The sequence below is a fragment of the Phymastichus coffea genome, unplaced genomic scaffold, assembly GCF_024137745.1.
Source record: "Phymastichus coffea isolate CEN01 unplaced genomic scaffold, Cenicafe_Pcof_1.1 PCOF00155, whole genome shotgun sequence".
Lineage (NCBI taxonomy): Eukaryota > Metazoa > Arthropoda > Insecta > Hymenoptera > Eulophidae > Phymastichus > Phymastichus coffea.
In genome coordinates this window covers 318,788-344,906 of record NW_026706966.1, presented here as the reverse complement: position 1 = coordinate 344,906, position 26,119 = coordinate 318,788, and the positions used below count along the sequence as shown (strand labels likewise).

General features: G+C 38.4%; 4 protein-coding genes across 9 annotated transcripts; 1 reads left to right on the top strand and 3 right to left on the bottom strand.

Moving 5' to 3' along the window:
• Nucleotides 1–87: 87 nt before the first annotated feature.
• On the bottom strand, nt 88–8,901 carry LOC131672651 (tetratricopeptide repeat protein 28). The gene is made up of 13 exons (XM_058950038.1): nt 8,800–8,901; nt 7,644–7,901; nt 6,534–6,936; nt 6,011–6,345; nt 5,418–5,936; nt 3,310–5,357; nt 2,791–3,245; nt 2,478–2,714; nt 1,908–2,407; nt 1,471–1,833; nt 1,171–1,408; nt 887–1,093; nt 88–822 (listed from the first exon to the last, which is right to left on the bottom strand). Exons 1-13 carry the CDS (start codon nt 8,821–8,823, stop codon nt 176–178), a joined length of 6,234 nt encoding a protein of 2,077 aa, XP_058806021.1. The 5' UTR covers nt 8,824–8,901; the 3' UTR covers nt 88–175.
• A 1,670-nt stretch (nt 8,902–10,571) lies between these two features.
• Nucleotides 10,572–14,350, bottom strand: LOC131672605 (putative tricarboxylate transport protein, mitochondrial). The gene is made up of 4 exons (XM_058949946.1): nt 14,131–14,350; nt 12,560–12,994; nt 12,182–12,402; nt 10,572–11,942 (listed from the first exon to the last, which is right to left on the bottom strand). Exons 1-4 carry the CDS (start codon nt 14,276–14,278, stop codon nt 11,760–11,762), a joined length of 987 nt encoding a protein of 328 aa, XP_058805929.1. The 5' UTR covers nt 14,279–14,350; the 3' UTR covers nt 10,572–11,759.
• A 1,201-nt stretch (nt 14,351–15,551) lies between these two features.
• Nucleotides 15,552–17,721, bottom strand: LOC131672643 (SWI/SNF-related matrix-associated actin-dependent regulator of chromatin subfamily B member 1). 3 transcript variants are annotated; one of them, XM_058950020.1, is made up of 6 exons: nt 17,510–17,721; nt 16,735–17,214; nt 16,526–16,653; nt 16,128–16,440; nt 15,877–16,053; nt 15,552–15,794 (listed from the first exon to the last, which is right to left on the bottom strand). In XM_058950020.1, the coding sequence occupies exons 2-6, from the start codon at nt 17,184–17,186 to the stop codon at nt 15,755–15,757; spliced, it is 1,110 nt and encodes a 369-aa protein (XP_058806003.1). In that variant the 5' UTR covers nt 17,187–17,214; nt 17,510–17,721; the 3' UTR covers nt 15,552–15,754. The 3 variants fall into 3 exon arrangements, with proteins under 3 accessions (XP_058806003.1, XP_058806002.1, XP_058806004.1); XM_058950019.1 differs by having other exon boundaries at nt 17,536–17,721; XM_058950021.1 differs by having other exon boundaries at nt 17,657–17,675.
• A 99-nt stretch (nt 17,722–17,820) lies between these two features.
• Nucleotides 17,821–23,076, top strand: LOC131672642 (signal peptide peptidase-like 3). Of its 4 annotated transcripts, none has more exons than XM_058950018.1 (7): nt 17,821–18,389; nt 19,116–19,181; nt 19,266–19,414; nt 19,498–19,814; nt 20,115–20,458; nt 21,483–21,911; nt 21,994–23,076. In XM_058950018.1, the coding sequence occupies exons 3-7, from the start codon at nt 19,386–19,388 to the stop codon at nt 22,060–22,062; spliced, it is 1,188 nt and encodes a 395-aa protein (XP_058806001.1). In that variant the 5' UTR covers nt 17,821–18,389; nt 19,116–19,181; nt 19,266–19,385; the 3' UTR covers nt 22,063–23,076. The 4 variants fall into 4 exon arrangements, with proteins under 4 accessions (XP_058806001.1, XP_058805998.1, XP_058806000.1 ...); XM_058950015.1 differs by having other exon boundaries at nt 17,821–18,583; XM_058950017.1 differs by having other exon boundaries at nt 17,821–18,600.
• Nucleotides 23,077–26,119: the final 3,043 nt, after the last annotated feature.

Here is a 26,119-nt window from a genome sequence, read left to right as displayed (position 1 = left end):
TTTCGCAAATCACGTTTTATGCCAAAAAATAAATCTGTTGCTCTTTATATAATTTTACAACCAAATTAATTTTAAAACTCAATGAAATATTCTCAGAATATTTTCAGTACGTACTACATTACGAGGTATACCATTGTTACTCATAAATATTAAAACTATGTAAAAGTTCTTTCTTTTAAACCGGAGGTGGTGGAGCTTTTCTACGAATTTTATTACTACTTGTTGCGCTGCACTGCGACTCGGCTATAGATCGTCCATCAGCTTCATCCCTGCGACAAAGTTCCGCATCGCTCTGCAACCAATTGGTAGTTTGACTATGCCCAACAATGACATTCATCTCAGGTGGTTCTTCGTTCTCAGAAACAGGACAACCGCCGACTTCCTCCAATAATTTTGACAACGACGGAGCTAAACCCAAACCAATATTCCTTTCGTGATAGACATCCGAAATAGTAGGCGTCAGCTCGCGTGTGAGACTTGTCATCTTTCTCACATTAGTGTGGCTATGATGTGGCAGTTCAGAATTTTGCAAGGACTCTTGATGTTTATTCGTTGGCTCAGTGTTGTTCGATTGCGATGATTTTCGAGAACACGTAGTACCGAGCTCAGTGCGTACACTCAATCGTTCGAGAACTAAAGGTGGAAGAGAAGGTAGAGGTTGACGCCGGAGAACCGTGCTTTGTCCAGCGCTTTCCCAATCGGTAATCGAACCGCTTGAACTTGAAGCAGGGCGAACGTTACCGCTAATCTGATCTTGATAGTGATTGCGCGGTCGTGTTGAACCTGCCGGTGTAATTGGCCCATAAGCTTCAATTTCTTCGTCTAAAAGTTGATTAAAAATGAAATTTACGAATTCATCTACAAAAGAAATTTTTTCCTAACATACCGTGACCGTTTGGACAGTTGAGTCGTGAAAGTGACAAACTAGGTGTTTCCATAGTCTTGCCATCAGGTTCACCACGATGTCTCACGTAGCTAGCAAAGGCACCGCATGGTCTTTCGGAAAGTCGCCCGTCTGTTTGTGGAACAGATGCTAAACTTTCCATCGAACTGCTTGAATCTAAACTCAAACTGTTTGGAGCTTCTTGAGTATCTAAAAAATTGGAAATGTCGATTATCAACGATTATTCTAATAAATATATCAGATTTTGATCAAAAAAATACACTTACCGAATAGTGCGAGTAACGCCTGAAGTGCAAATTGCACTGCACGTCTCGAGGCTTGTTTTCCAGTTCTCAAAGTCACCTCTAACTGACCAACTTCCATCAAATCGAATCCTAAACTAGCGAAAAGCTCGTGTGAACCAGTAGCACGCCAAACTCGAACAGGTAGTCTGATTTCTTGACCTTCGATCGCACAGCTTGCACGTCGCATAGCCGCAATAACGTCTTCCGCTGCTTCCGGTGCCTGAAAACAGGCCGTAGAGTAACTCCAAAATCAATAAACGAGAAATCGCTCAAACCTCTTACCTGCAGTAATCGAACAAGCGCGTGTAACGACTGCTGACCAAGTCCTAAGAGAGCTTGCAAGCTCGCACTACATCTTGTCAATCTCTCCTCTGGATCGCTTTGAGGGAAGAATACCGACGGTCGTATACCATTACCCGCTGGTTCGAATCTGAATCCAACTGACATGAGTAGTTCACGCCAACCGGTAGCGGTGCCAACTTTGTTCTCGATGCTTTTTTGTGTGGTATACATGGCGTTTTTCTGACCGCAATGAATTCGCTGTAGTGACTTTTCAACGAGATGAAGTGTTACCCGAAGTGCATCTCTGCATTGTTCAGGACCGCTGCGCAAAAGTTCGGCTAATGCTTGACCCATTAATGCCACCTGGGAAAAAATAAAAATGTTATTTAAATGCGCCAAGCAATTTGCATATCAGAAAAAATGTTGTGATTGCTGACCTTATTAGACAATCGCGTATCCCCACCCAAAAGTAACCAACCAGCCCAATTGGCCGGATGAGCAAAATGCCTAGTATGTTGCACAGTCTGCATAGCCTCAGCGAGAGCCCTCGAAGCTTTTTGCCCTTGCAGCATGGCACTGTAGAACGCCCTTAACAGAATACTTCCAGCAGTAGGTGGTATAGGCCACATACCGATGAGAACGCATTGAGTTCCAGCTTTGATAAGTGCACGAACGAGACGTTGAACTCCAGGTACGTCGATGGTAGTACTGGGATCGTTACTCCAGTGACTACTTGATACGACGACTAGTCGCGCTGACAATCGTTGTATATCTGCGCAACAGTCGAGAAGATATTCTGGCTTATCGCTTGGTTCTTCGCACTGCTCAGCGGAAAGAGCGAAGCTTGGATTATCTGTCCAGAAAACTGGCAACGTCATATGTATGCATTCGGCGTCGGGTAGGCTGCGGAGTACAGCTGAGCGAGTTGCCTCGATACCTAAAATTTATTAAATTGACAAAAAATCACATCGAAAAAACATTGTCTTTTTTAAACTATTTACACGCACCGACTACAGGTCTAGTTTCCAGTAGTTCAGCAACGATATTAGCCTCAGTCTCAGCAGACGATAAACTTTCGGTCCATCCATGTTCTTCGCGAGTCTTCTCCGGTACGACTGGATTACCAACGACGAGAGCAGCTACTGTGGCACTACCCTCTGGCATCGGCGTTTTAGCACGTCGTTTAAGTGCACTTAGAGAAGGTACCACTAATAAAGAGAATCTCTCGCAAAGGTAATCTTCACCTGAAAACCGAAAAATGATTATATTGTTTGTCAACTGAATACTTACTCGAAAGTTAAACGTTGTTATGAATCATACCAGCGCTAGCTTGCAAAGCAGGTAACGGCGCTAGATACAAAGATTCTTCAACCACAAGGGTCAGTTCTTTTCTCGGCAACGGTAGCAAATCTTCGAACGGCGTTAACATCAACTCGTATAAACTCTGAAGAGCTGCAGGTGGTTGCCAAACTGGACCACCACGTTGTTGTGCCCATCTGGCACTACCAGCTCTTGAGCTAAGAGAACCAACGCTAAAGAGACTGCTCAAGCTGTACGAACTAGCGTTGAGATGATGACCACGACTTGGTATTTTCGGTTGACAATTATCGTCTAGTGTCGCAGGGTCACACGCCGAATCACCAAGTAGCAAAGCTTCTCGTGCCTCCGTCACGCGTTTTTCCAGAGACGGACTGTCAGCTAAGCTTGTTGAGTGGAATCGCAAAAGGCCGCGACCTGGTGCTAGACACCAACTGTGTAGCTCATCGTCTATCTCACTAGAATTTTATGATGTTGATACGTGGAATCCATTAGAAATATTTTTGAATGCAGCGAACTTACCTGTAGTACAGAACAATTCCTCGTTGTCGATCAACGATTTCTGAATAATGAGTAGCATCGCCGCTCGCGCCTTCTTTCATTCTCCTCGACCTTTCAGCCCAAGTAAGGGCTTCTTCAGCTCTTTCAAGACTAACCAGAATTTTTTGCAGCATACGATATGTCTGTATTAATAATTCTATTCTATTGGGCTGCTTGTTAAAACTAGGCAGAATTGTTAAATTAAAATTCTGTCCTTTAAGAGATTCTAACAAAGTTACAGTTTTTTCCAACTGTTCAACGGCTATCGATGCTTCGCCCGCTTCCCAGTGTACTAAACCCAGTCGATGGCGTAATCGAGCTGCCTCTTCTCGCTGATTCAGGCTCTCGTACAACGAAAGTCCAGATTGTAAGTAGCTTAATGCTCGCGGTAAATCACCGCCTAGATGATGTAATCGTCCAAGACTCGAGAAAGCAGCTGCCCTAGCAGGTAAATCAGAAGCCGCCGCAGCGAGGCTCAGCGACTGTTCCTGTAACTTCACAGCTTCCTCCAGCTGGCCCAGAGCTTCCTGCGTAGCAGCCAAATTAGCACAGGCTCGAGCTTGCAATCCTGTGTCCTCGAGGCTTTCAGCGATCGTGAGTTCCAATTCGTGATGTTGCAACGCTGCATTATGATCGTCCATCAACAGATGCACCGCGCCGAGTCCACTAGCAGCTTCAGCCTCGGCAGCTTTGTCTCCGAGATTCCTCGCGATAGTTAATTGATGAGTTAGACAACTAACTGCCTGCTCATAGTTACTCATCGCTGCGTGAATTCTTCCGAGATCGCCGTAAGCTGCACTTCTTGCTTCTGGACTATCAGCTTCGTGAGCTGCTAACAATCTCTTTTCGAAACACACTAGAGCTTCCTGAAAGTTGCCAGACGCTTCTCTAGCTCTGCCCAACCCACGATAAGCTCGCTCTTGATCTTTGGTGCTTCGCAAACGAGCTGCCGCGGCAAGTTGCTGTTCATGATACTTGATCGCCTCATTTGGATCTCCCAACGCTTCGTAACAGTCGCCCAAGTTACCCAAAGCACGAGCTTTATCGAGCAAGGCGACATTGCTGACAAGTGGTTCCAAAGTAGTCAACTGTTGCTCAAAGTAACCAATCGCATCTTCGTAGTGAGCCATATTCAATCTAGCAATGCCCATGTTGCCCAAAGCTTGCGCTTCGACGCTTGAGTCGCCCAATTCCCTGGCTCTGTCGAGTTGCTCTTGGTAACACTTGACAGCGTGAGTGTATTGGCCAAGCGCCATGTGTACCGCGCCGAGATTACCGTGTGCTCTGCATTCGCCTCTCAAGTCACTTGCTTCCTGCCTCAGCGTCAATTCTTGTGTGTGAAAACCCAAGGCTTTGTCAAGATTTCTAGTTGCTCGATGAGCTACTCCCAGTGCACCGTAAGCTGCAGCCTCGAGGCTACGATCGGCCGCTTGACGCGCAAGATTCAGCTGACGCTGGTGCATCTTTATGGCCTCGTCGATGTCACCCAGACGTAACAGGCAGTCGCCAATGTTACCCAGCGCGCGGAATTTGCCTGCCACGTTTTTCATCATGTGGGCTATGGCTAAATAATACTTCTGGCACTCCAAGGCAGTGTCCAAATTACCTAGCGCAAGATGAGCTAATCCAAGATTGCAATAAGCTCTACCCATTCCGGACTTATCCTGCAGATCCTTTGCTAACGCCAGGTCCTGATCGTAATACCTCACGGCTTCTCGATGGTTACCTAGACAGTAATGTGCGTACCCTAAAAAATGGCAAGCTTTGCCCTCACCCTCGACGTCGTGTAACTCTTGCGAGAGCATTAGGTAATTCTCGTAATACGGTATGGCCTCCTCGAATCGTCCTCTCGAGGATAAACAATTGGCGAGATTAAGTAAGGCGCAAGCTTCGCCCGCTGCATCCTTGAGTTCCCGTGCTATGGCTAAGTGGGCACGATAATGGCGTAACGCTGCTTCATGGCTTTGTACCGCTTGGTAGGCTACGGCGAGGTTTCCGTGGGTACTTGCTTCGGAACTTCTGTCGTTTACCTGTACAAAAATTTAATGCAATTTCTAATAGTAGCTCAGCACTTCATTTACAAGACGTACCTCTTTACTAATGGTAAGCTCCTGCTTATGATACTTGATAGCTTGCTCGTAGTAGCCGAGCGCGTTGTAAGCGTTTCCAATGTTCCCATAAGCTCGGCCCATGCCAGCTCGATCGCCAAGCGTCCTAGCGATGCCAAGATGGGCTTGATGCAGTTTTAATGCAGCATCGTGATCGCCCAACATGTGATACACGATGCCGAGATTACTGCAAGCTCGACCCTCGGCAACCTTATCTTTCGTCGTTAAGGCAACGTCTAATTGACGTTGATGCCAGAGCTTTGCTTGCCGCAAGTCACCAGCACAACGAGCTGCATGTCCAAGTCCTGCGTAGGCACGCGTTTCAATGGCTTTGTCACCTAATTCTTGAGCGATTCTCAACACATTCTCGTGATACGTCATGGCTTGGCCGAAGTTTCGTCGAAAGTGGTGAGAGGAGCCCAAGTTACTGAAAGCTCGCGCCTCTTCGACTTTATCAGCCAGGCGACGTGCTATTCTTAGGTGCTGTGTATGGCAGTCAACCTGAAGGGAATCGAGCGAGATGAAATTATTTGTCGTCTTTAGCAAAGAAGAGGTCTTTCTCGATGATTACTCACCGCGCTTTCAAATTCGCCCATGGCAAGATAAACGGCACCGACGTTGCCGATCTCTCGAGCCTCTTGTAATTTGTCACCGATTTGTTTCACCAGTTGAACGCATTGTTTGTGCGAGGCAAGTGCATTGGGTAAATCACCAATCGCCGTATACACGTGACCAAGACTCGTTAACGCCGATGCCGCTGCTTGGGTGTCCTTACACTTCATCGCTAACACGAGCTGGTAGCGGTGAGCTGTGAGTGCTTCTTTGAAGCTACCCTTGCTAAAGTAAGCCGAGCCGAGATTGCCGTGGGCACGACATTCGCCTTGCGTGTCGCCCAGCGAACGTGCCACTTCTGTGAGATCACAATTTTTCTCTCTTTACATTGGCAATTGTCGTCGCGTAAAGCGTGTCGATCATCGGAACATAGGCATCGTCTTTTTTTTCGTAAAATAAAACGAACGAGCGTGTGCTCCACGATCGGCTCATCGCTAATACGAATCCAGAATAAACACAAAGAATGCACGAGATATATGCACCTACCTAAATCCTGCTGCATATACCCAATCGCCTTGTCCAGTGAGTTGAGCGCCCAGTAAGCGCTCGACAACGCCGAGAACACGCTGCCCCTCAATTTCAAGCTACACGAGCCAATTGACAATGCGGCTTCGAGTACACCAGCTGCAGCTCTGTATTGTCCGGCGCCAAGTAGCTCCTGGCCGACAACCGATATCACTACAAACGGCGACTCGTCGAGTTTCATCGCCTGAAGCTGCTGAAATGTCGGCTCCAGAGTCGTACGTAATGGTGATTTCAAAGACGCCTCCACCAGACCTGAGATTAACTGCTGGTTGCTTGGCTCTCGGGCTAAGCCTACGCTGAAGGCTACCAAAGCCTCGCCGTAACGACCCAGGCATTGTAGAGCTACGCCTTGCCGGTAGTATGCCTGAGTATAAACGTCAAATTGTAGTTTGCGGGTTTACACAAATATTATAACGGCAGATTACTACTCTATTGAATCGTGATGATTTTCTGAAATCTCAGAGGATCTCCAAGAGTGATCGTCGTCGCCTCACAACTTCTTATAATTTTATGACTTTTCAAAAACTTGCCGATTTTTAAGATTATCTCAAAGTTTCAGGCACTTTCAGGCTTTTGAGCAGATTTTGGAGATTCTTACCTCTTTAGTGTCATATTTTAATTATAATTTTAATTTTAATTATTAAATTTGTAGAATTACAATTTTCTTGAAAATTAAACTTCCATTGCTCGTGATAATTTTTACCAACACTCAAGCTATCTTTAACTAAATAGCATAGGTAAAAAAGAAAAAATACTCTAAAATGTTACCTTAATGCATGTAAACAACATTAAGATTACATCTTGCCCTCTGTTACCAGAAATAATATAAAGATCGCGGTAATCATTAAACAATTATTCAAAATACGGAAAAGAAAACTTAAATAAATAAAGAGTAGGCCTTCCAAAAATATATTATAGGATCCTTCGAATTGGAAATTCATATAGAAAAAAATAATGAATAAAATAACAAATAAATACGTTGATCCGAGCTCCGAAAATTTGACCAAACAATACTCTCTTCAAATATTTATCCCACAACACCGAAAAATATTTACTTTGGCACAAACATACCTTTGGCCATTGTGGACTAAGCTCCGTAGCCCTAACAGCATCCTGCAGCGCCAAGGCAAACATGCCCATCTTGAGTCTAGCAGCCGATCGGTTGGAATAAAGTACATGACTGAGGGGATCAAGGGCAAGTGCCTCGGTGTAAAGCGTAGCGGCTAAAGAGTAATCGCCGTTCTGACATGCTGCATTACTTCGGCGCACAGTCTCCAGGAACAAAGCCCTTGATCCATCGGCCAACGCTGACGAACCTTCGGGCTCCACCTTTCAAACATCCGAAATTCGAATTTTTAATTTCTTCGTCGCCGGTTATTATCATACACTGTCTGCTTTCATTTGCTGTACAATTTATTCACCAACGTGCTCCAAAAATTACGAGAGATTTAATTATAGATTGCGAGAGAAAGAAAAACAATTACAGAGAGAGAGTATGTGTATGCGTAGTATCTTGGTAAGCTTCTAGTAACCTAAACTTTGCGTGAAGTTTCTTTTTATTTTAAACACTTGAAATGTATTCCAACAATCCACTTTTTTCTCTTTGCGCCACTTCGTTTTTCTCTAAAGTGTCACGCGAAAAAGTTTACATACGACTTTCCGCGTAGAACTCTTCAACTCCGAGAATAATCCACGCAGGCAGGAAACTCGATAATTAGCCGCGAGCTCGTGTGCGCACGTCACTGGTTAAACTTCCCGCACGACCGTCAATAAAAAATACCCATCATCCGAGAGCGAGCCGAGCTCTCTACGATTTAAAAAAAAACCATTTAGAAAGCCGCACAATGATGCCGCGCACCAGAATCACTTCAACAACACAAGCACACAATGATCGAACTTGCAAATAAAACTGTTGTATTAAATCTCACGTTCGCGCATAGAATTCGGGATGCACCGAAGAAAATTTCAAATAGCATCTAGTATACAGTAACTAGATAGAGAGAGAAAAAGAACGAGAGAGAGCAAGAGAGAGAGAGAGAGAGAGAGAGAGAGAGAGAAAGAGAGAGAAAGAACAAGAGGGAGAGAGAGAGAGAGAGTAAGCGAAAAAGCAAACAAAAAGCACCGATCTCGAGCCGATTTGCTACATAGCCCTCGCGCTCAAGCAACAGGTGTGTTGTACGCGTGTGTGCAATATTTGTCCTTCGACGTTCCTTCGCGCACAGCTTACCTCGGACATGTCCCGCTGCGACATCGGCTACAGGTGGTAAATGATAACATGCTTCGCGAATCTCATCGGACTGCACTTGTCTACCGCAGCGTTTGCTTTTAGAACGGACAGTGGAGAGGGGCTGCGGCGCTGCATTCCTTGGGCCCGGCCATCTTGGAATGTGACCCCGCGACGAGAGCTCGAGAAAACGGACCCCGCGAACAGAGAGACCGAGAGCGGAGTGGGGATATTATATACTCACCTGCGCGCAAAAAGAGGGACCCTCTCTCGTTCTCTCCCTCTCTCCCTCTCTCCCTTTCTCTTCCTTTCTCTCTCCCTCTTTCTCGTCATTAAGATTATATTTTAACATGATTTATTTTTTTAATTTTATTTATTTTGCGAAAGACGTCTGGGAAAAGCCATGCGATGCATTTTCTTATAGGCGTGTAGGGAAGAAAAAATGTCGTTTACATACTTTCCAGGTATATGTACACGTGCGATGCATGCATATATAGTGAAAACGGTTTTGTAATTACACGCGCGGCTCTTGCTCTGGAATTTTCATTTTCTTTGATTACAGGCTTCAAACTTCTCTTCACGCACAGTTAGGTGGTTACGGACGCGCCAAGGACTAACGACCACGCCGATCGAGCTCTTCGAAGTTCGTAAAAAAAAAAATAAAAAGAAGAAGAAAAGACGTAAGCTTCGTATACTTCTTACGATCAGCCAAAAACTCTTTTTTTCAATATAAGCCTCATCCTTCACGATCATCATCAGTCTATCAGAAATCACACATACACAACACAGGATGTGATCAATCTTCCGACGACGATATATGTTGTGATACATATTTAATCGATTGTGTTGTATAGCTTTACTTTGAGATATATAGAAAAAGAAGAGATGTACTGACGTTCATCTTAAATATTTATGTTCAACATGTGCTCACAATTTCATCGCTATGCCGATGTGTTTTAATGTTTGCCAGCGAGATTAACTAAATTTTTGCTTAAAGCATTAATGCTTATATTTATCTTCACGACTCCGAAGAGGTCTGTAAACTTCATTTACAAAGCGAAAAATGTGACTTGAAGTTTAAGATTTGTAGCAAAAACTCAGAGACTTTTCAGAATGAACATTACACCAAGCCGAATATCACACGAAGAGTTTGAGAAAGCGCCGGGCTATAATGAACGCGCACCAAAAAGAAGTTTTGCGTCTAGAAGCTAATTAATCTCCGCAGCGGAAACACGAAAGAAAAGGTAAAAAATGATCAAACAAAAAAAAATAGGAAAAAAGAAGCCCCGGGTCTATATACTGTGTCTATATAATCTAGGACCTGATGATGGGCGAAAAGGGCCTTCGTATACATTTGAGGTAGAAAGAGACGGGATCTCCTTTTTCTCGTTTTAAACTTTCGACTCATTCGGGCTCTCGTTTTTGCTCTCTCCCTCTCTTCTCTCTTCTTTCACTTACTCTATCATTTGCTCGCTCACTTTCTCTCTCTCTCTTTCTCCCATCAAAACTCTTTTCATACCTTTTTGTCTTTCCTGTTTCCGTTTGCGCGCGTTTGATGGCCGAAGCGACGAGATTGAAAATAATGGTACTCCGACAGACGAGCGAGAGAGAAATCTTGTTTCTCGAAATGTCGGCGACGTAATGTACTTGCGGCTTTCAGCTGAATTCAATTATCATTATCATTATTATGTTTTTATGTGTGCTGGTATGATTATATTAACAGTAGGAAATGTGTGGTTGAGAAGAAAAAACTCAGATTCCTCTTTTGGAAATTTATATATTATAGTAATTGTATTTTTATTTTTCCAGAAATACACTATAAAGGTTTCAAGTTTTGTTCGATCGTATAATTCGTTTTTTGTCTTCTTATTCGATTTATTTTAGCCACTTGTTTGTTTCAATCGCATTTGCAGTACATGACGGGAAACAAAAAAAAAACAATTATTTAGTAAATAATAAACGAGGATGGCGATAAATAAAGGAAAAATACAAAATGTAAAATGTAATGCACGTGTATAATTTGTCTTCTTCTGATATAAATAATACATCTTGCAATTTTTCAACAAGTTTATGGCAAATTTAATTCAACAATGAACAATAGCGATAAAATACATAGAATAAACACGTGATAGCTGAGGTGCAAAATAAATAAATACATTCTTCTTCTCTTATGAATTATTAATGGAATGTAAAAAAAGAGAACTGCTCATAGCTTGCTCAACAAAAGTATATAGAAATCGTGAAATTGCAATACCAAAAGATCAATTTGTGTATAAATATATAGAGTTAAATCGGTACAAAGTACAAAAATCTATTGAATATTTTCATTTGGTAAAAATTATTGTGCTTGGAATGATTGGTTTCTCAGAATAGTACAATTCTTTGTTGTTTTCTTTTACATCTATATAGTAGTCGTTGTTAAAATTCTATAGATACAGCGATAAGCGTACAAGGTAAATAAGCTGTATTCTCACGATTAGCTTTTCTACAAAAACTCATTCAAATCCGTTGCTTCAAAAGAAAATATCTAATTATTTTCTTACCTTCTCCTCCCATAAACTTTATACATTGATCTTCAGAAATATGTAACACCCATAACATTTGTTCAACAAACACAGCAAAGGTTAAATTTACCGTAATCCTTAACTACTCATTACTGAACTCCGCGGAAATAAAAAATAAATCAATAAAAATCTTCGTGTAGTTTGTGCTTTTCAAAAAATATTACTTCAAAATTTCATATAACAATCGCTGGTATAATCGACATTTCCTTAAAAAAATTCATTAAATTTGCAGTATTAAAAAAACTGCATAACAACATTATCATCGATCGTAAAATAAACAATAGTTTATATCCACTATATACCGATGGCACACATTCATACCCGCTGATATTCTACCCTGAATAGGTACTCATAATCGAATTTGCGCGTGTTAAGCCTTATACGTAACACAACAGTCTTTTAAGGCCAGAACTTATTGAACAAATCCATAAAGGAATCGTAAATCATGAAAGTGATCGCTACGTCGAGGCAGACCCGGCCAAGTCGTGGTACTGTGCCTTTGTAAAAAGCACGAGGACCTTCCTTCTTCCACACTTGCACTGCGCAATCCCAGCTATTTTTGTACTTCGCTGCTTCTAAACCCTGGAACATTGGAGCAATAAATTTTTCTTTTTGTATTGTCAAATAAAACAATAATTTTCCTGATTCTATAAATTGTTATTCATTTCTGAGGATCACAGACACATCGATCACCAAAGTCTCTGCAACCCACGCTCCTCTTAATCAAATAATTACGCCCCATTTGGTCGAAATACTTTCTAATTAATACAGTAGTGAATTGACAAAATTTTTTCAAGATAAAAATGAAGATATATACGCACCTGCATTCTCGTTTTAACAACATCAATAGGCGTGTTCCCGTAGACAGATGCGGCACCTGCGAGTGCACCAAAGGCACCGACCACCAATTTAGGAACGTGCTTGTTGTTGTCGCCACCTTTATACCATTCTTTTAACGACTCCATCACAAAGAATCGAATAGCTTGATTTGAGCCTTGTTTCATTATTGTCGGTACCAAACCTTGATACACTCCTCTGAAACCTGTAATGAAAGTTTGTTTCTTTTGTGAACTCGCGAGTTGACATTTCGCGGGAACGTTCAGCCTTCGAATAAAATGCATTCCGCAACTATGTCAAGGCTCGTCAGATTCGCAGAAAAGCAAAGATGTGAAACATCGCGCGAGCGCAAAATCACTCACCGTTCTCCTTGATGATGATACCAACGCCGTGCGCGAAACCCCTAAACCTGGGTTTAGCAGAGCGTTGATCGTTGATGAACTTGACCTTGACAGTCTCCATAGGCGTGACGGCGAAAATTGCCTCGCAGACACCAGCGCACAGGCCGGCAAGCAACCTGTTCTGCGCGTTCAATTTGCCATCAGCATCTACTAATTGCTTCTTCACCGACTCGAACGAGCCGAAACGTACGGCCGACTTGGGTATGGAACCATAAATGAGTACGCTCAAGCCACGATAGAGGCCGAAAAATCCGTGACCCTTCACTGTCTTATTCACGCAGTCGAAGATGCCGGAATACTGGCGACCCGCGCCAGCCTTGCCGTCCAGTTGCAGTTGCGTCTTCACGTACTCCGTCGGGTAAGTGATGCATATCTCGATGCCACCGGTTATGCCACCTACAGCAAGACAGCTTTAATGGGCGCATCCATTGACGGACGCTGCGCTTAGTCGCGATTCTGATCAACATCATATTTTTGAATAGCGATTGTTTGTTTTGGGACGAGCTTGGCTCAACATTAACTGGATTATGAATTGATATGCGAGTAAGCTCATTGGATTGTTTCACAAAGTTCACCATGAGGAACTCCAATGTCGTTACGTCAGACTCACTAGATTATTTACTGAATTGCGGCACAAATAAAATAATAAATAACTAAAAATATATAGCAACGCGGCGATTGCTTCGAGTTTCACTTAAAAATAGAAAATAGTTGAGGTTGGAGAAAGCTCATATCCTGTAAAAGAACGCTAAGGTCACACGTTTCCAAAGCCTCGTAAACTTTTTTCCGTTTCACTTTCAAGATCTTGTGTTAAAAATATTCAGTCAAGCATAGCGCGGAAAAGAACGACAAACCAATACATTACATAATAGTACGATATCGAGCGTGGCACACACATGAACGCCTGCTGTTATCGCTTGCTGCATGAACGAGTGAAAGAAATCGAACGAGAACCATGACTTAACAATCTAATTGCGCTTGGAAGTTTGTCATTCCCGGCCTTCTATAGACTACGAGCGAACATACATATTTACTTTCCAATTTACCTTTACGCTTTCAAGCTTTGCCAAGTTTTATCAAAGGCTTGACCGTGGTGTTTTTATTTGACATATAAAGCAAAAGTAATGCGATTATAAGCTTCTCGAGCAATCTAGTATGCGGTGAATTAAATTACAAATTTTTAACGAACCTTGCATTTCTGCATAATCCCCCGGAGGAAATGAATTCCAAACATTAAAATAGATTCATCGCGAGATATTCCGCTTCGAAATACTCGCCCACGCGGTCAACGTTTAATTTCAGCAAGCGTCATCAAATCATGCTGTTCGCTGCATACAGTCACATAAACAACACGCGACCTGCGTGTGTATCGTATATTTCGTACTTGAACAACACGAGAGGTTATGAACTTACAGATTTACAAGTATTTTCGCCAAAATACACGATAAGCTTCCTCTAGTCAAATTATAATTCATAAATTTTGCATAACTGTCCTAGTAATTATCCGACAAGAAAAAAAACTGCTAACCCACCAGCGATTATCCCTTTGAGCCCAACATTGCCGGCGGGCGCGGCGGCTGCAGCTCCTTTTTCACTCATCCATGGCCTTTCGGGAAATGCCGCGCGTTTCCTCGTTTTCGTCGGTTCCATCGTTTGTTTCACCAGCCACGCCACGTCCATTTTCTCTGCGAACAAAACTGACGAGTTTCTTTTCTTGTCTAAATCTCGCACTCGCGTGAGGTGGTCGGATGATGCCCCGCTACTTACTAACACACGCCGGCTGGAATTGTGTTTGTGAAGTCCCCCCTCCCTCATCCCTCCACTGTAGAACTGGTGGTGTCATCGTCATATGTGCCTCGCACGTTTTTCGTGTAGTTATCAATGTGCCCGCGTATGTTTATTCTTTGCGAATTAATTCCCGTAAGCTGTATGAGCAATTCGATAACACGTCTGACAATGAAAGTCTTGAACTTTCCATAATAGTACCTTCATATCAATCACGTTTTGATAAACAGTCGTCAACGAATTAATCATCATGCTTGTAGTTTTTTAAATCTTTACCGGCTGTAAAATATAAAATATCTTAACAGCACTATGTAATAAACTTGTTTATTGAAAAAACATTGATATATTCATTCTCGTCTTATTTCTCTTGCTTATACAATAACAGCAAATACTTATATGCTGGAGTTGTAGCTTTCCTGTAGACGCTTTTTGTATTTAAATTTTCTTGCATCGGGCTTGTTTTCTCGCATATTTGATTTATGTGCCTAACGCTCTCGCGAGTTCCGAACTGTAAAATACTATTTTTATATTTTTCATATTGTTGATCACTCTTGAAATCATTAGGAAAGTTAAATGAACAACTTGCCCAAGTCAAGGAAATAAAAAAAGCCGAAAATATTTGGCAGATATTAATAGACGTATTGATAAAAAATATTGATCACAGGCGAAACGAAATATGTGCCGGTCAAAGATTAATGAGTTGAAACAGAAATTATATAATCACTCCTATTCAAATTCGCTTGGATTCCAAAAATAAAAAGGGAATCCACTTTCAACTTAAACTAATTAACTTGATGTTTGAGTGAGACAGAGTATAATCTCTTACGTGCTTGTGCAATAAAACAACGCACACCTCCGCTAAAAACTATAGTCTCGTGTGTGCTATGTTAATGGCAATTTCGATAGCGTCAAACGTTACCCAAATTTGATGCAATGCTCAACACGTGCGCGATAAAAAGCATCGAGCACTATTATGTAACGGCTTAAGAGTTTTAGAATAGAATGATTTAAAAAGTCTGATTCAAACAGTGATACGCGATTTCTTATCTCTTGTTTGGTTTGATAATGGCTATAAAGTATAACTATGCATCAAACCTATGTCTATTAATAGAAGCTGAAACTATTTAGCTTGAGAAATAAAAAAATCTAGTTGTACATAATTTTATTGTTATTTTTTATTTAGACGTATCACTATAATACTAAAATAAAATTAGAAACTCTTATTCAAATAATCTAATGAAACAATTCCAGTAATGTAAGTTTCGATTTTTTTTTTTTACAATGCATGATGTGGATCTTACAAAATAATTTGCCTTGGTATCACTTTTTAATGATAAAAAAAATTGTGTCGAGAGATGTTTAATCAGCATTCTACCAACCAGGCGTTGTATTTGCCAATCGTCGCATTCGTCTGTAACAAACATTTTTAAATAACGATAAAAATAAACATGTTATTCAATTAAAAATGAAATGAGTCTTGAAAATGAACTTGCCTTGTATTTCTGTCTTGATCCCGAATCTTTTTCTCCATCTCGGCGTCAGTCAACGTCTCAAGGAAAGGAGCCCACGTGTCGGCCTCTGAAGGGGGTCTGAATGGTACTTCAACCGTTGGTAGTGGTGCTTCAGAGAAAGCGTATGTGCGTTGATGCCATGACAGTTGACCTCGTATACTGAAAAATAATAATTTTATTATTAACAACTATTAATGCAAAAACTTTATCAATTTTATCTTCCACCATTTTACCTGTAAGCAATAGCAGTGACAAATTCTCCACCAAGACCAAGCTCTGCACACAATTTCATAGCAAACTTTTCAGGATTGTTTTCCTTTTCAGACATATCCCACTCAACTTGATCTACTAACGACGTATTTCCAACATGAATATTTAATTTAATAATTACACGCTGGTCACTTTGTTCCTCCAAGATTGGCTCTTGAGGAAATGCTTCAATTTGCTGTCTGATTGCTTGTGCGATTGCCGGAACAAAAGTCAATGGATTTAGATCTAAATCATCACACAGCACCTCAGCAAATTGTTCAGGAGTTATCAAACTTTCTATCATTTCAAAATTTACAGTTTTTTAGTCATATTTCAGTAATTCATATTCAATAGGATAAATATCAAGTGTTAAAACTTGTACCATTTTTATTCCATGTGAATGTGTCTCTCAATTTTTGACCTTCTATTTCCATGTCTAAACGAATTGGTACCAATACTTCTTGCTGAGCTGCATTTTCTAGATTTGCTGATGGATCAGTGTCATCAAAACTGAAAAATATTTTTAATTTACAACAGAAATATACACATGCTTTAAACATTAATAAAGCTTAATTAGAAATATAATTTTACCATAGTGGAAAAGTCCTAACTTTTTTATTATGTACCCTATTTCTGTTAATGGGAGTAGCCTGAGGAACTGCATCTAAATGTGAACTGTTTGGTAAACTAGGTACCCATGACATAGACTTCTTAGTCTTTCCTTCTCTAGGAGCTGGTGGTTCTGTTGAATGTACTGATACAGCTTTGTACTTGTCATCATTTCCTTCAATGATATCTTCAACTTCACTTGCTCTGAGAAGTGAAACACTGGAAGCTAGTACATGTTGACTGAGGCCTAATTCAATGAGTTTTTTCCTTTCATCATTTGTTATGGATCTTCTGTACATGCCAGGATATCGTTTGTAAAGAGAACCTCTGAAGAGACGTAAATAGTTGCCCACTTCAGAACCAATACAATAATACTCTCCATTTTCTTCTACTTGGAAACTAATTGGTTTATCTCCATAAGTTCTCAAAGCCATATTGTTTTAATAAATGCAATTTTTATATCTGAAAATTAAATAATAGATTATAAATGACGCATTATTAATCACTAAAAATATTCAGTTTTAGACAACTGTATTAGTTAATTTATTGAAAACTTTATTCAAAAGGCTTAAGAGACTACATATTAATTTTTAGTACAGAGTTAATACATTCTAAATGAGTATCGATATGGTATAAATAAATATTAATAAACTGTACAATAACTCTAACACTGTGAAGTACAATATTTTGTTAATCACAATTATAATATAACAATCACAACAGATTAACCTCCCGTAAAATAAAAATCAATAATCACAGTTTAAATTATTGCTTCAATCTTACTGCCAAGTATCGTCGTTCTTTCAACTATACATCCAAAGGAGTCGAACAACCGTAAAACAAATTTATGCGCAAAAAACAAAAAAACAACACAAATCAATCGTCTGATAAGAAAAACTCTAACCAAACTTTTTCACATCCAAAATTATCGGCGCTATTCCTGTGAAAAGCGTTTCTGTGTAATCAGTGCTGTCAACTCAGCCAAAACAGCATACCCAGGATGGCCAACTGTTACATAACATTGAGACAACGCGAAACGAAAATTTGAATTTGGAAATATATACCACTTTTTTCCAAAATTGATTTTATCAATTAGCCAATTAAAATAAATAAAAACTCATAAAGAATATAAAAGAATAAGTTTCAAATAATAAAATGACGAAATAGTGTCTTGCAGTAAATGAAACTAGTTCGAAGAACCAGTTCATTGCTATATAAGTGTTACAGAGAGACATCAGATTACATTACGACGCTACTTCAAATTTAATCGCGACAAAACTAAGAAACGCTCAATCAGCCATTAAGGTTAATCCAAATAATCTCTTTTACTTCTTACTGTAAAAAAATTCGATTATATGCACTGTCGGAAAAGAAAGTGCGAAAACTAATCGGAGTCTCCCAATGTAGGCAGCGCCCCCGCCGGTCAGTCAGTCTCCCATAGTCCCATGTACATAAGTGCGTGTGTGTGCTTTCGCCCCAGAGCGGAGCAGCGCAGCGCAGCTTCTCTGGCCTCGGAGAAGAGCCTGCATAGCCCTATCTGTTTTTCTCTGTCCACTGTTTTCCATTAATCCCAGTGGATTGAGATACTTCAAGATTGTAACAATGAAGAGACGACGTTACTCCACTCGTTCGTCCAGGTAAATCATCGCTCCGTCGAAGTGTTGTGAGAGTACTTCTACTGCACAGAAGGAGAGATATGCGAGAGTACGAGAGTCGCGGTCACGTGACCGTAGTGTTTACCAAAATGGAGTAGCTCTTCGAGAGGACGACGTCCGCGTTTTGCGCTTAGGCTTTGTCCTTTTCGCATACACACCTTCAGGAACCCACGCAGGTGTGAAACGTGATAATGTGGGCTGATTTTATATTTCTTTTCTCCTGGGTGCGTTGTTATATAGTCGATCATTCGGATTTTCTTTACCTCTGTGTTCAAATCTTTTTTTAATTCTCACGAGTTTGTAAATTTAGATTCGCTAGTGAGCTTTATTAATAGTGCTATATTGTTTACAATAGTGGTGTGATTGTTATTTCGAATGATATTTATGTTGCATTTCAGTATATTCTGTTAATCTGCATAACATCATTGCTTTTTTCTCAAAGAAATCCCCTTCTCTGCTATAGTATTCTGTGTGTACGTAAGTTCTGAGATAAGATACTGATAATCTATAGAAGGCAGAAAGGACTGTGGTCTTTGAAGAAATGAGTAATTGTACACGTAAAGAACAGCGGATTAATGCGATGGTTTTTTTAAGTGAATGAGTCAAAAATATTTTCTCTTGCATGCAAAATGCACTTCATAGTGCTGTCAAAATTTTGATAAGTTATTCATTACAAGTGAATAATGGTATGAATTGTATCTGCTTCAGGTGGTGACTCCAAATTTTAAAAAATTCTGGAATACTTACTGATATGTTGCCAATTGCATATAAAAGGTAGGCTGCTAACAAAACAGAAAGTTAGATATAAAGTGAGATAAAAGTTTCAAGTTATAATATTTTTTAAAATTTTACTTGCAGGTGCCAGAGCAGATGATTTCAAATGTTATTTTAAAAATCAAAAGAAAATTATTATACTAAAGCATCTAAATGTTGTGCATTGTATAGCAATACCAGGTAGGGCCATAAGGTGTTTCAATCATGGCCAGCACTCAGGTAGATTACCAGTGGTAAGTGTTCCAATATCTTATCCAAATAAATAATTATAACTACAATATCAGATATCAAAACAATTATTTAATATCTGTTATAGGGCCTACACGATAATGGATTCTTCTAGGGTATCCACCTATCTAATATCAATACTACTAATAGTATATGGCAGTTTTCGATCTTTAAACATGGAGCAGGAGGCAAGAGAAAGAGCAAAGGAAAAAGAACGCGCAAATCTATTGACAGGACTGACGAGTAATAGTGCGACGGCAAACTCGGAAAATCCACCGTCAAAGGGTGTTCTTACTTTGGACACGCTGCACGTTCTCTGCCTACCTCTTGGTGCTTCCATTTCTCTACTTGTCATGTTTTTCTTCTTTGACAGCATGCAAGTGCTTTTCGCTATTTGCACAGCCAGTGAGTACTTCTTACATCATTACTAATGGGTAAATGAATAAAAGGTGTTATCAAGTTTTTTGTTCAATCAATCTTAACATCTCGCAAAAGCATAATGTCGAGTGCGATGTAAAAACATATAAAGGTTACCTCTATAGAAAAAATACGATTTCTCTTTACTCGCGAAAAAGAGACGATCTTAACGCTTTCGTATTATGTCGTACATAAATACAAAACGATAGAAAAAAAAGATAGATGTAGTAAAATTTTACAAATAACTGTTGAATTCACTTACTGATTTGTATTTTGTTATTATTTCAGTTATGGCAACAGTAGCATTAGCATTTCTGCTGCTGCCAATGTGCCAGTACATAATCCGTCCTTGTTCGGACGGCAACAAAATATCTTTTGGTGTGTGCGGCAGGTTCACCGGTGCCGAGTTGCTCTCGTTTTCGTTAAGCGTCAGCATAGTATGCATATGGGTGCTTACAGGACATTGGTTACTCATGGATGCAATGGGTATGGGTTTGTGCGTTGCGTTTATCGCTTTCGTACGTCTACCTAGTCTCAAAGTATCCACTTTACTACTCACTGGGCTTCTCATCTATGATGTCTTTTGGGTCTTCTTCTCTTCGTATATATTCAGCACAAACGTTATGGTCAAGGTAATTTAATATGATTATGATAAATCTCAATTGTAATATGAATATATTTGTTATTTTAGAACGATAAAAAAATGTCTTCGGAAAAATGTTTTAAATTATATTCATTTAAAAGCTTTACTATTCAAATTTAAACTTAAAAGCTCGCTGCTTTTGTTAAATGATTCTCTTCAAAGTTTCAAGAATACAATAATCAAGTGTACGAATAATAAATTTAAAAATATGCACATTTACAATTTAAAAATATTGAATTTATCAACAACCAACTAGGGAAAATTTTTTACTGTACATTTTTAAAAAATGTAGACCAAATTTAAACTAGTGTATATTTGTTTGCGCATTACCTTTTCGTCAGGATTGTACGATAAACAGAAATAAATCTATTATCTTTATAAGGAAACCTTTCTTCGTAGGTATTTTAAAAAATTGAATTATTTAACGACTTTCACCTGTGATATTTTATTCAGTACAGTTCGTGGAAGTCAAGAAGCTTGAACTATTTGTCGACCATTCACTTATTTCTCTATATTTGTTTGAAATGTAAATGAACTTGGATGTATAAATTGAAAAGCTAGTGCTTAATTAAAAAAAAGTTTTTTCCGAAAATCGTTATTAAATTTTGCTTGAGATAATATATATTATTCGAGCGTAAAAAGATAAAAAATATATAAAATAATATGCATACCCTGAAAATGTTTTAACTAATGGAGGAAAATTTTTTCTATAGTTCCGGTTTTCGATGGAAGAAAATCGATTAAACGATTGGAAGAAAAAAAAAAGAAATCAATATGAGTAGCGAATATCTTGACACTACGTCAAAAGTATGTGCATAAACGAATTATCAATAATATATTTTCAACGAGTGCTTGTGTAAAGTCGTACATACCATATATTTGAATATTAAACTAGATCACGAACATTAATTTTTTACTTTTTATGCAGTTTTTTTCAAACTGAACAAATCATTCTACTCGAAAAAAAATGGTATCCCAACTGACTTCAAGAATACTTAATTTCTGGATTACAGGTAGCAACGCGACCAGCCGACAATCCAGTAGGTTTGGTCGCTCGTCGTCTACACTTGGGTGGTAGTGTAGCACGAGAAGCACCAAAGCTTTCGCTACCAGGCAAACTTGTATTTCCATCGATGCATCGCGCTGGTCATTTCTCGATGCTGGGTCTTGGTGATGTGGTTATGCCAGGACTTTTACTCTGCTTTGTATTACGTTACGACGCTTACAAAAAGTCACAACCATTACCTGGTGGTTGCGAAGCTGGTGTACCACCGCCAAGGCATTTAAATCGTATAACATACTTTCATTGTTCGCTCATCGGATATTTTTTGGGACTACTCACAGCCACTGTTAGTTCCGAGGTTTTCAAGGCTGCTCAGCCGGCTTTACTTTACCTCGTACCTTTCACGCTACTGCCCTTGCTTACCATGGCGTATCTAAAGGTATGTGTCTGTTTTTATGCTAATTAGCGTGTTTTTCATGTATTAATTTTATTGATAATATTTAATAATTTTCCTTCTACAGGGAGATTTGCGTCGAATGTGGAGCGAACCATTCATAGTACAGCAACCAACAAAGCACATGGAAGTTTGACAGCTATCCATGACAATGATGGTCTTAGTCTCGCATTTGCTTCGTCTACTCAACTGTTCGTACGTGGTTTCGTACATAAAACGATTGATTTTCGTTAGTTTTACGTCACTACATTTTATGTAAACGAAGCTTTACGTTCGACGCACAGCACACAAAATATTCTCGATCTAATTTTTACTTAGTATTTTCTCGATAGAGTATAAACAATATATAGATTTCGCAACAATATATATTGTTTCGAGAAAAGAACGAACGTGCATTTACCGTTTTACTTTGCACATTAAACTCACGAAAGATTGGAAATTCGTGTGATGGAACACCCAGTTTAGAGTTAGAAGGAATGTGATCAAGTGGTGAAAATGAATTATTCTTCTGAAAGAATAATATTTCAATAATTTTTCAAAGCAGTGCAAACTGCGCTGAAAGTATGTAAAAAACCCCTTTAAGTTACAAAAAACCTTGCATTTTTTAATTATTTTCTACGAAACTAATGAGTTGTAATAAAGATTTAACATTTTTTTTCTATTCATTAAAGGTTTCTTGTTGCTTTCGTGGAAATTAAACGAATGAAGAGATTCTTGGATACAAATAAAGGAATCCCTGATAATTTTTTTAATCACGTATCCATTGACATTTACGAACACTCGTTACTTTATTGGATAATATATAGTACGAAATTAATGCTAAATACTATGAAAATGTAATTCTGCACAACTTTGTTTTAGCAAGGGGTAAAATTCTAGAATAATGAAAAAAATTTATAATACGATTTTTCAATGAAAAGATGGATAAGTAACATCTAATCTACTTTTCTGAACGATGATTTAGTATAATATCGTCAATATTCCATATCTTCTAATTGCATTATCATATTAAATTTTTCTTTGAAATTGTTATGCTCTCTTCAAACTGCACACTTTTGAAAGTAAATCCATTTACCTTCAGTTTAATAAACAAATACTTGTACATACCAATACTACTTATAAGTAGACAAAATGATTTTTCTTTTAAATTTATTAAAATTATTATTTTAAAAGCTAAGCAAAATAATAATAATTACGTACTCAATCTTAATTTTAATTATAAACTAAAGTTTAACAAGGAAAAAATTACAATATATGAAAAATATAAAAAATTATGATAACAAAATCCATGGAAAGCAAAAAGTGATCATTTTATTTTCATTAGAGAAAAAATGTTAAGCTAACATCATGAGATTAGCTTTTTCAGGCTCATTATATAGACAAACTACTCCTAAGACTTTGTATTTTATTGAAAAGTAAGACTGATTGATCAATTTTAATAATAAATTAAAAAGTTTGTCTTCTTTCAATAATTTTGAATAAACAATTTTTCCATTAATATTTAAAAAACTGTTGATTCAAAATTAAAAAAAAGAAGCTATTTGCAATATCCAATTGTAGGGACGCCAACAGCTTGATTCGACAAAAAAAAAAGATAATTTTTTCACTTAATCGGATTTATTGCTCATCATTACGATTAATCGTAAATCGTTGCGTTTTTGTTTTTTAAAAAACCTTATACGTTTGTATAAAAGAATTAGCATGTAGTTGTTTCGAAGTGATTCAAATGTCATTTTATATATTACTGTACCATATAGATTGTTGTATAAGAGTATAGATGAATGAAAAAAAAGAACAAAAGAAGTACGAACATTTATAAAATTAAATAATTAACACCGTTTCTAAAGAAAGAAAAAAAAACTGTTTCTGATAAAGTTTCAAGGCTATTCATGTTTGCTTTATGACTAAGTGGATCATATTATTAACAGTTGTTACTCAATTTTCCGTTTTCCACGAACGCCAACTTTTGAACAGTTTGCGTTACATCTTCAAATAAAATGTACTTCTTAAAATTTGCCATAAGCAAAAGATTTCCGTTAAAAAAAATACTGTTACTCCAAGATGATCATTGCGGTCGTTTGTTTAATTAAAAAGTGATTCGTGCAAAATTAATGACATAATATTAATGGTTTCGCGAAAGAGAGAAAACAAGAGAGGAGTGAATAAGAAAACAAAATCGCACTACTGTATCCGTCGTCATTAGAACAGTAGTAATAAAAAATGTACCTACATTCTTCGTTCTCTTATGCTTCGGTCATGCAAACTCTTCCCTCCCCTTTATGATTTTTACCGTCCATAGCACAAGCATTTGTACTCGTACCAGTTCAATTTCGCTCTACAAATGAGAAATTGCTTGTGCGTAGCTCTCGTATTTCACAAACATTGCGGAAGAAAGACTTATTGCGTTTAACGTATAGAATGTATACGAGTATATGTTTTACGTTGAGAAAAATGGAAAAAACTGCCAGATAATCATTTTATTTGAACAATCGCAAATTGACTTATTGTTAGATGCGCCGCGAAAATCTGTTGTAAAACTGACTACACGTATAGCACTCACTTATTCACTTATTCCAAACACACATACTCACACACACACACACACACACACACGTCTGAACGTAGACTTATCCTTTATAATTGTATGCATGACCATGGCACGTTTCATCGTATGGGATATATAATAATTTACTCTGATAAGTTGTAAATACAGTCTGTTTATTGCGTGAATATAATACCTAATGGATAAAAACAACAACAAAAAATGGAAAAATAAATAAAACATCTAGTTGCTTTTGTACAAACAACCGCCCGTAGCCGACTGCAAATCTTCTACCCGATGAATATATATGATGTATTTGAGGTGGGTCATTTGTTTACATACTAATGTAATACGTTTTCATCGTGAAGTAAATAAAGAAAAACATAACGATCGTACGTTTGTATATGTAGCAAATATTTTAGGGGGTAATATTCTTTATACTATAGTAATGATATAACGATCAGTACTAATGTTTTCCGTTTTACGTTTGTATGAAGAAAAAGTGTTCAAGGGAAACTTCAATGAGCTGGAGAAATTTTTTTTTATTTAGCTTGGAAGACTGTGTCAATTTTTTATATCTTTAAGGCTTGTGATTCATTTAACATGAATATTGATTGTAAATTAAGCATCAAAACGTATAGTATTTTAATAATAAAAATAGCGAATTGCTTATTCACGTTGTCACAATTACCAAACTCGTTTTACAAAACGAAGTAACTTTCGTCGATTATATTATCTTTGTTGATTTAAGAAAATTACAAAATGGTATATGAGCTATTGAATTTTATTAGTAAAAAGAGCACACACAGGTTTGGACTTCCATTAGAACACTTCATTAGAGCTATTATACGGCTAGTATTAGATGAATTTTGAGTACAAACAAACATGTCACCGAGTTATTGCTCAAAAATTTTGAGTAATAAGAGTTATTCACGCATCTTCGACAAGCATTTTTTTTGCCACAATATACTCATTCAGTTCAATCAAGTTTCCCTTCGGCAGAGATCTACGACGTTTGTAACTCTGCTGTTTTATTTTTGCCAATATAAGTTGTTATTTGTCAAGTAGACTAAAAAAAAGTACCGACAAGAAATTGAAAGAAAATAAAAATGAGGAGAACCTAACTTACTTAAAGATCGTGTATGATTACAGCTGTGACCTGTGATAAAAACAAATGGGAAAACTTGAGGAGAACAGGTTTGATAATGAGGATAAAGCGTCGCATCTTGAGAGAGCATTAGAGAAGTGAAAGAAAACGAGGATACAATTAATTATTAAAGAAAACTAATATAATAATTAATGTAAGAGCACTTTGCTTGTATCGCTGCAATTATGAACTTGCATGTGTACAGCCCTGTACATTTTTATATGTAATAAAAAAGAAAAGGTAATAATAAACGGCACGCACTCGCGCGGCAAATACTTTGCGCTGCGACGAGGACGTGTTTGAACTGACAATTGTTTAATTATTTATTTCGGACGTCAATTCAAAACAGCTGCGATCACGGGTATTCTTGTTCTCCTTTACAGTTGCAGCTGATAGCAAGCATCCTAAAAATTGCGTCGAATCATGTAACGGGAAAATTGCTCGATACAGTTACGTCAAATTCTGAACTCATTGTTTTTTTATTTCTTTTGTCAGATAACGCGT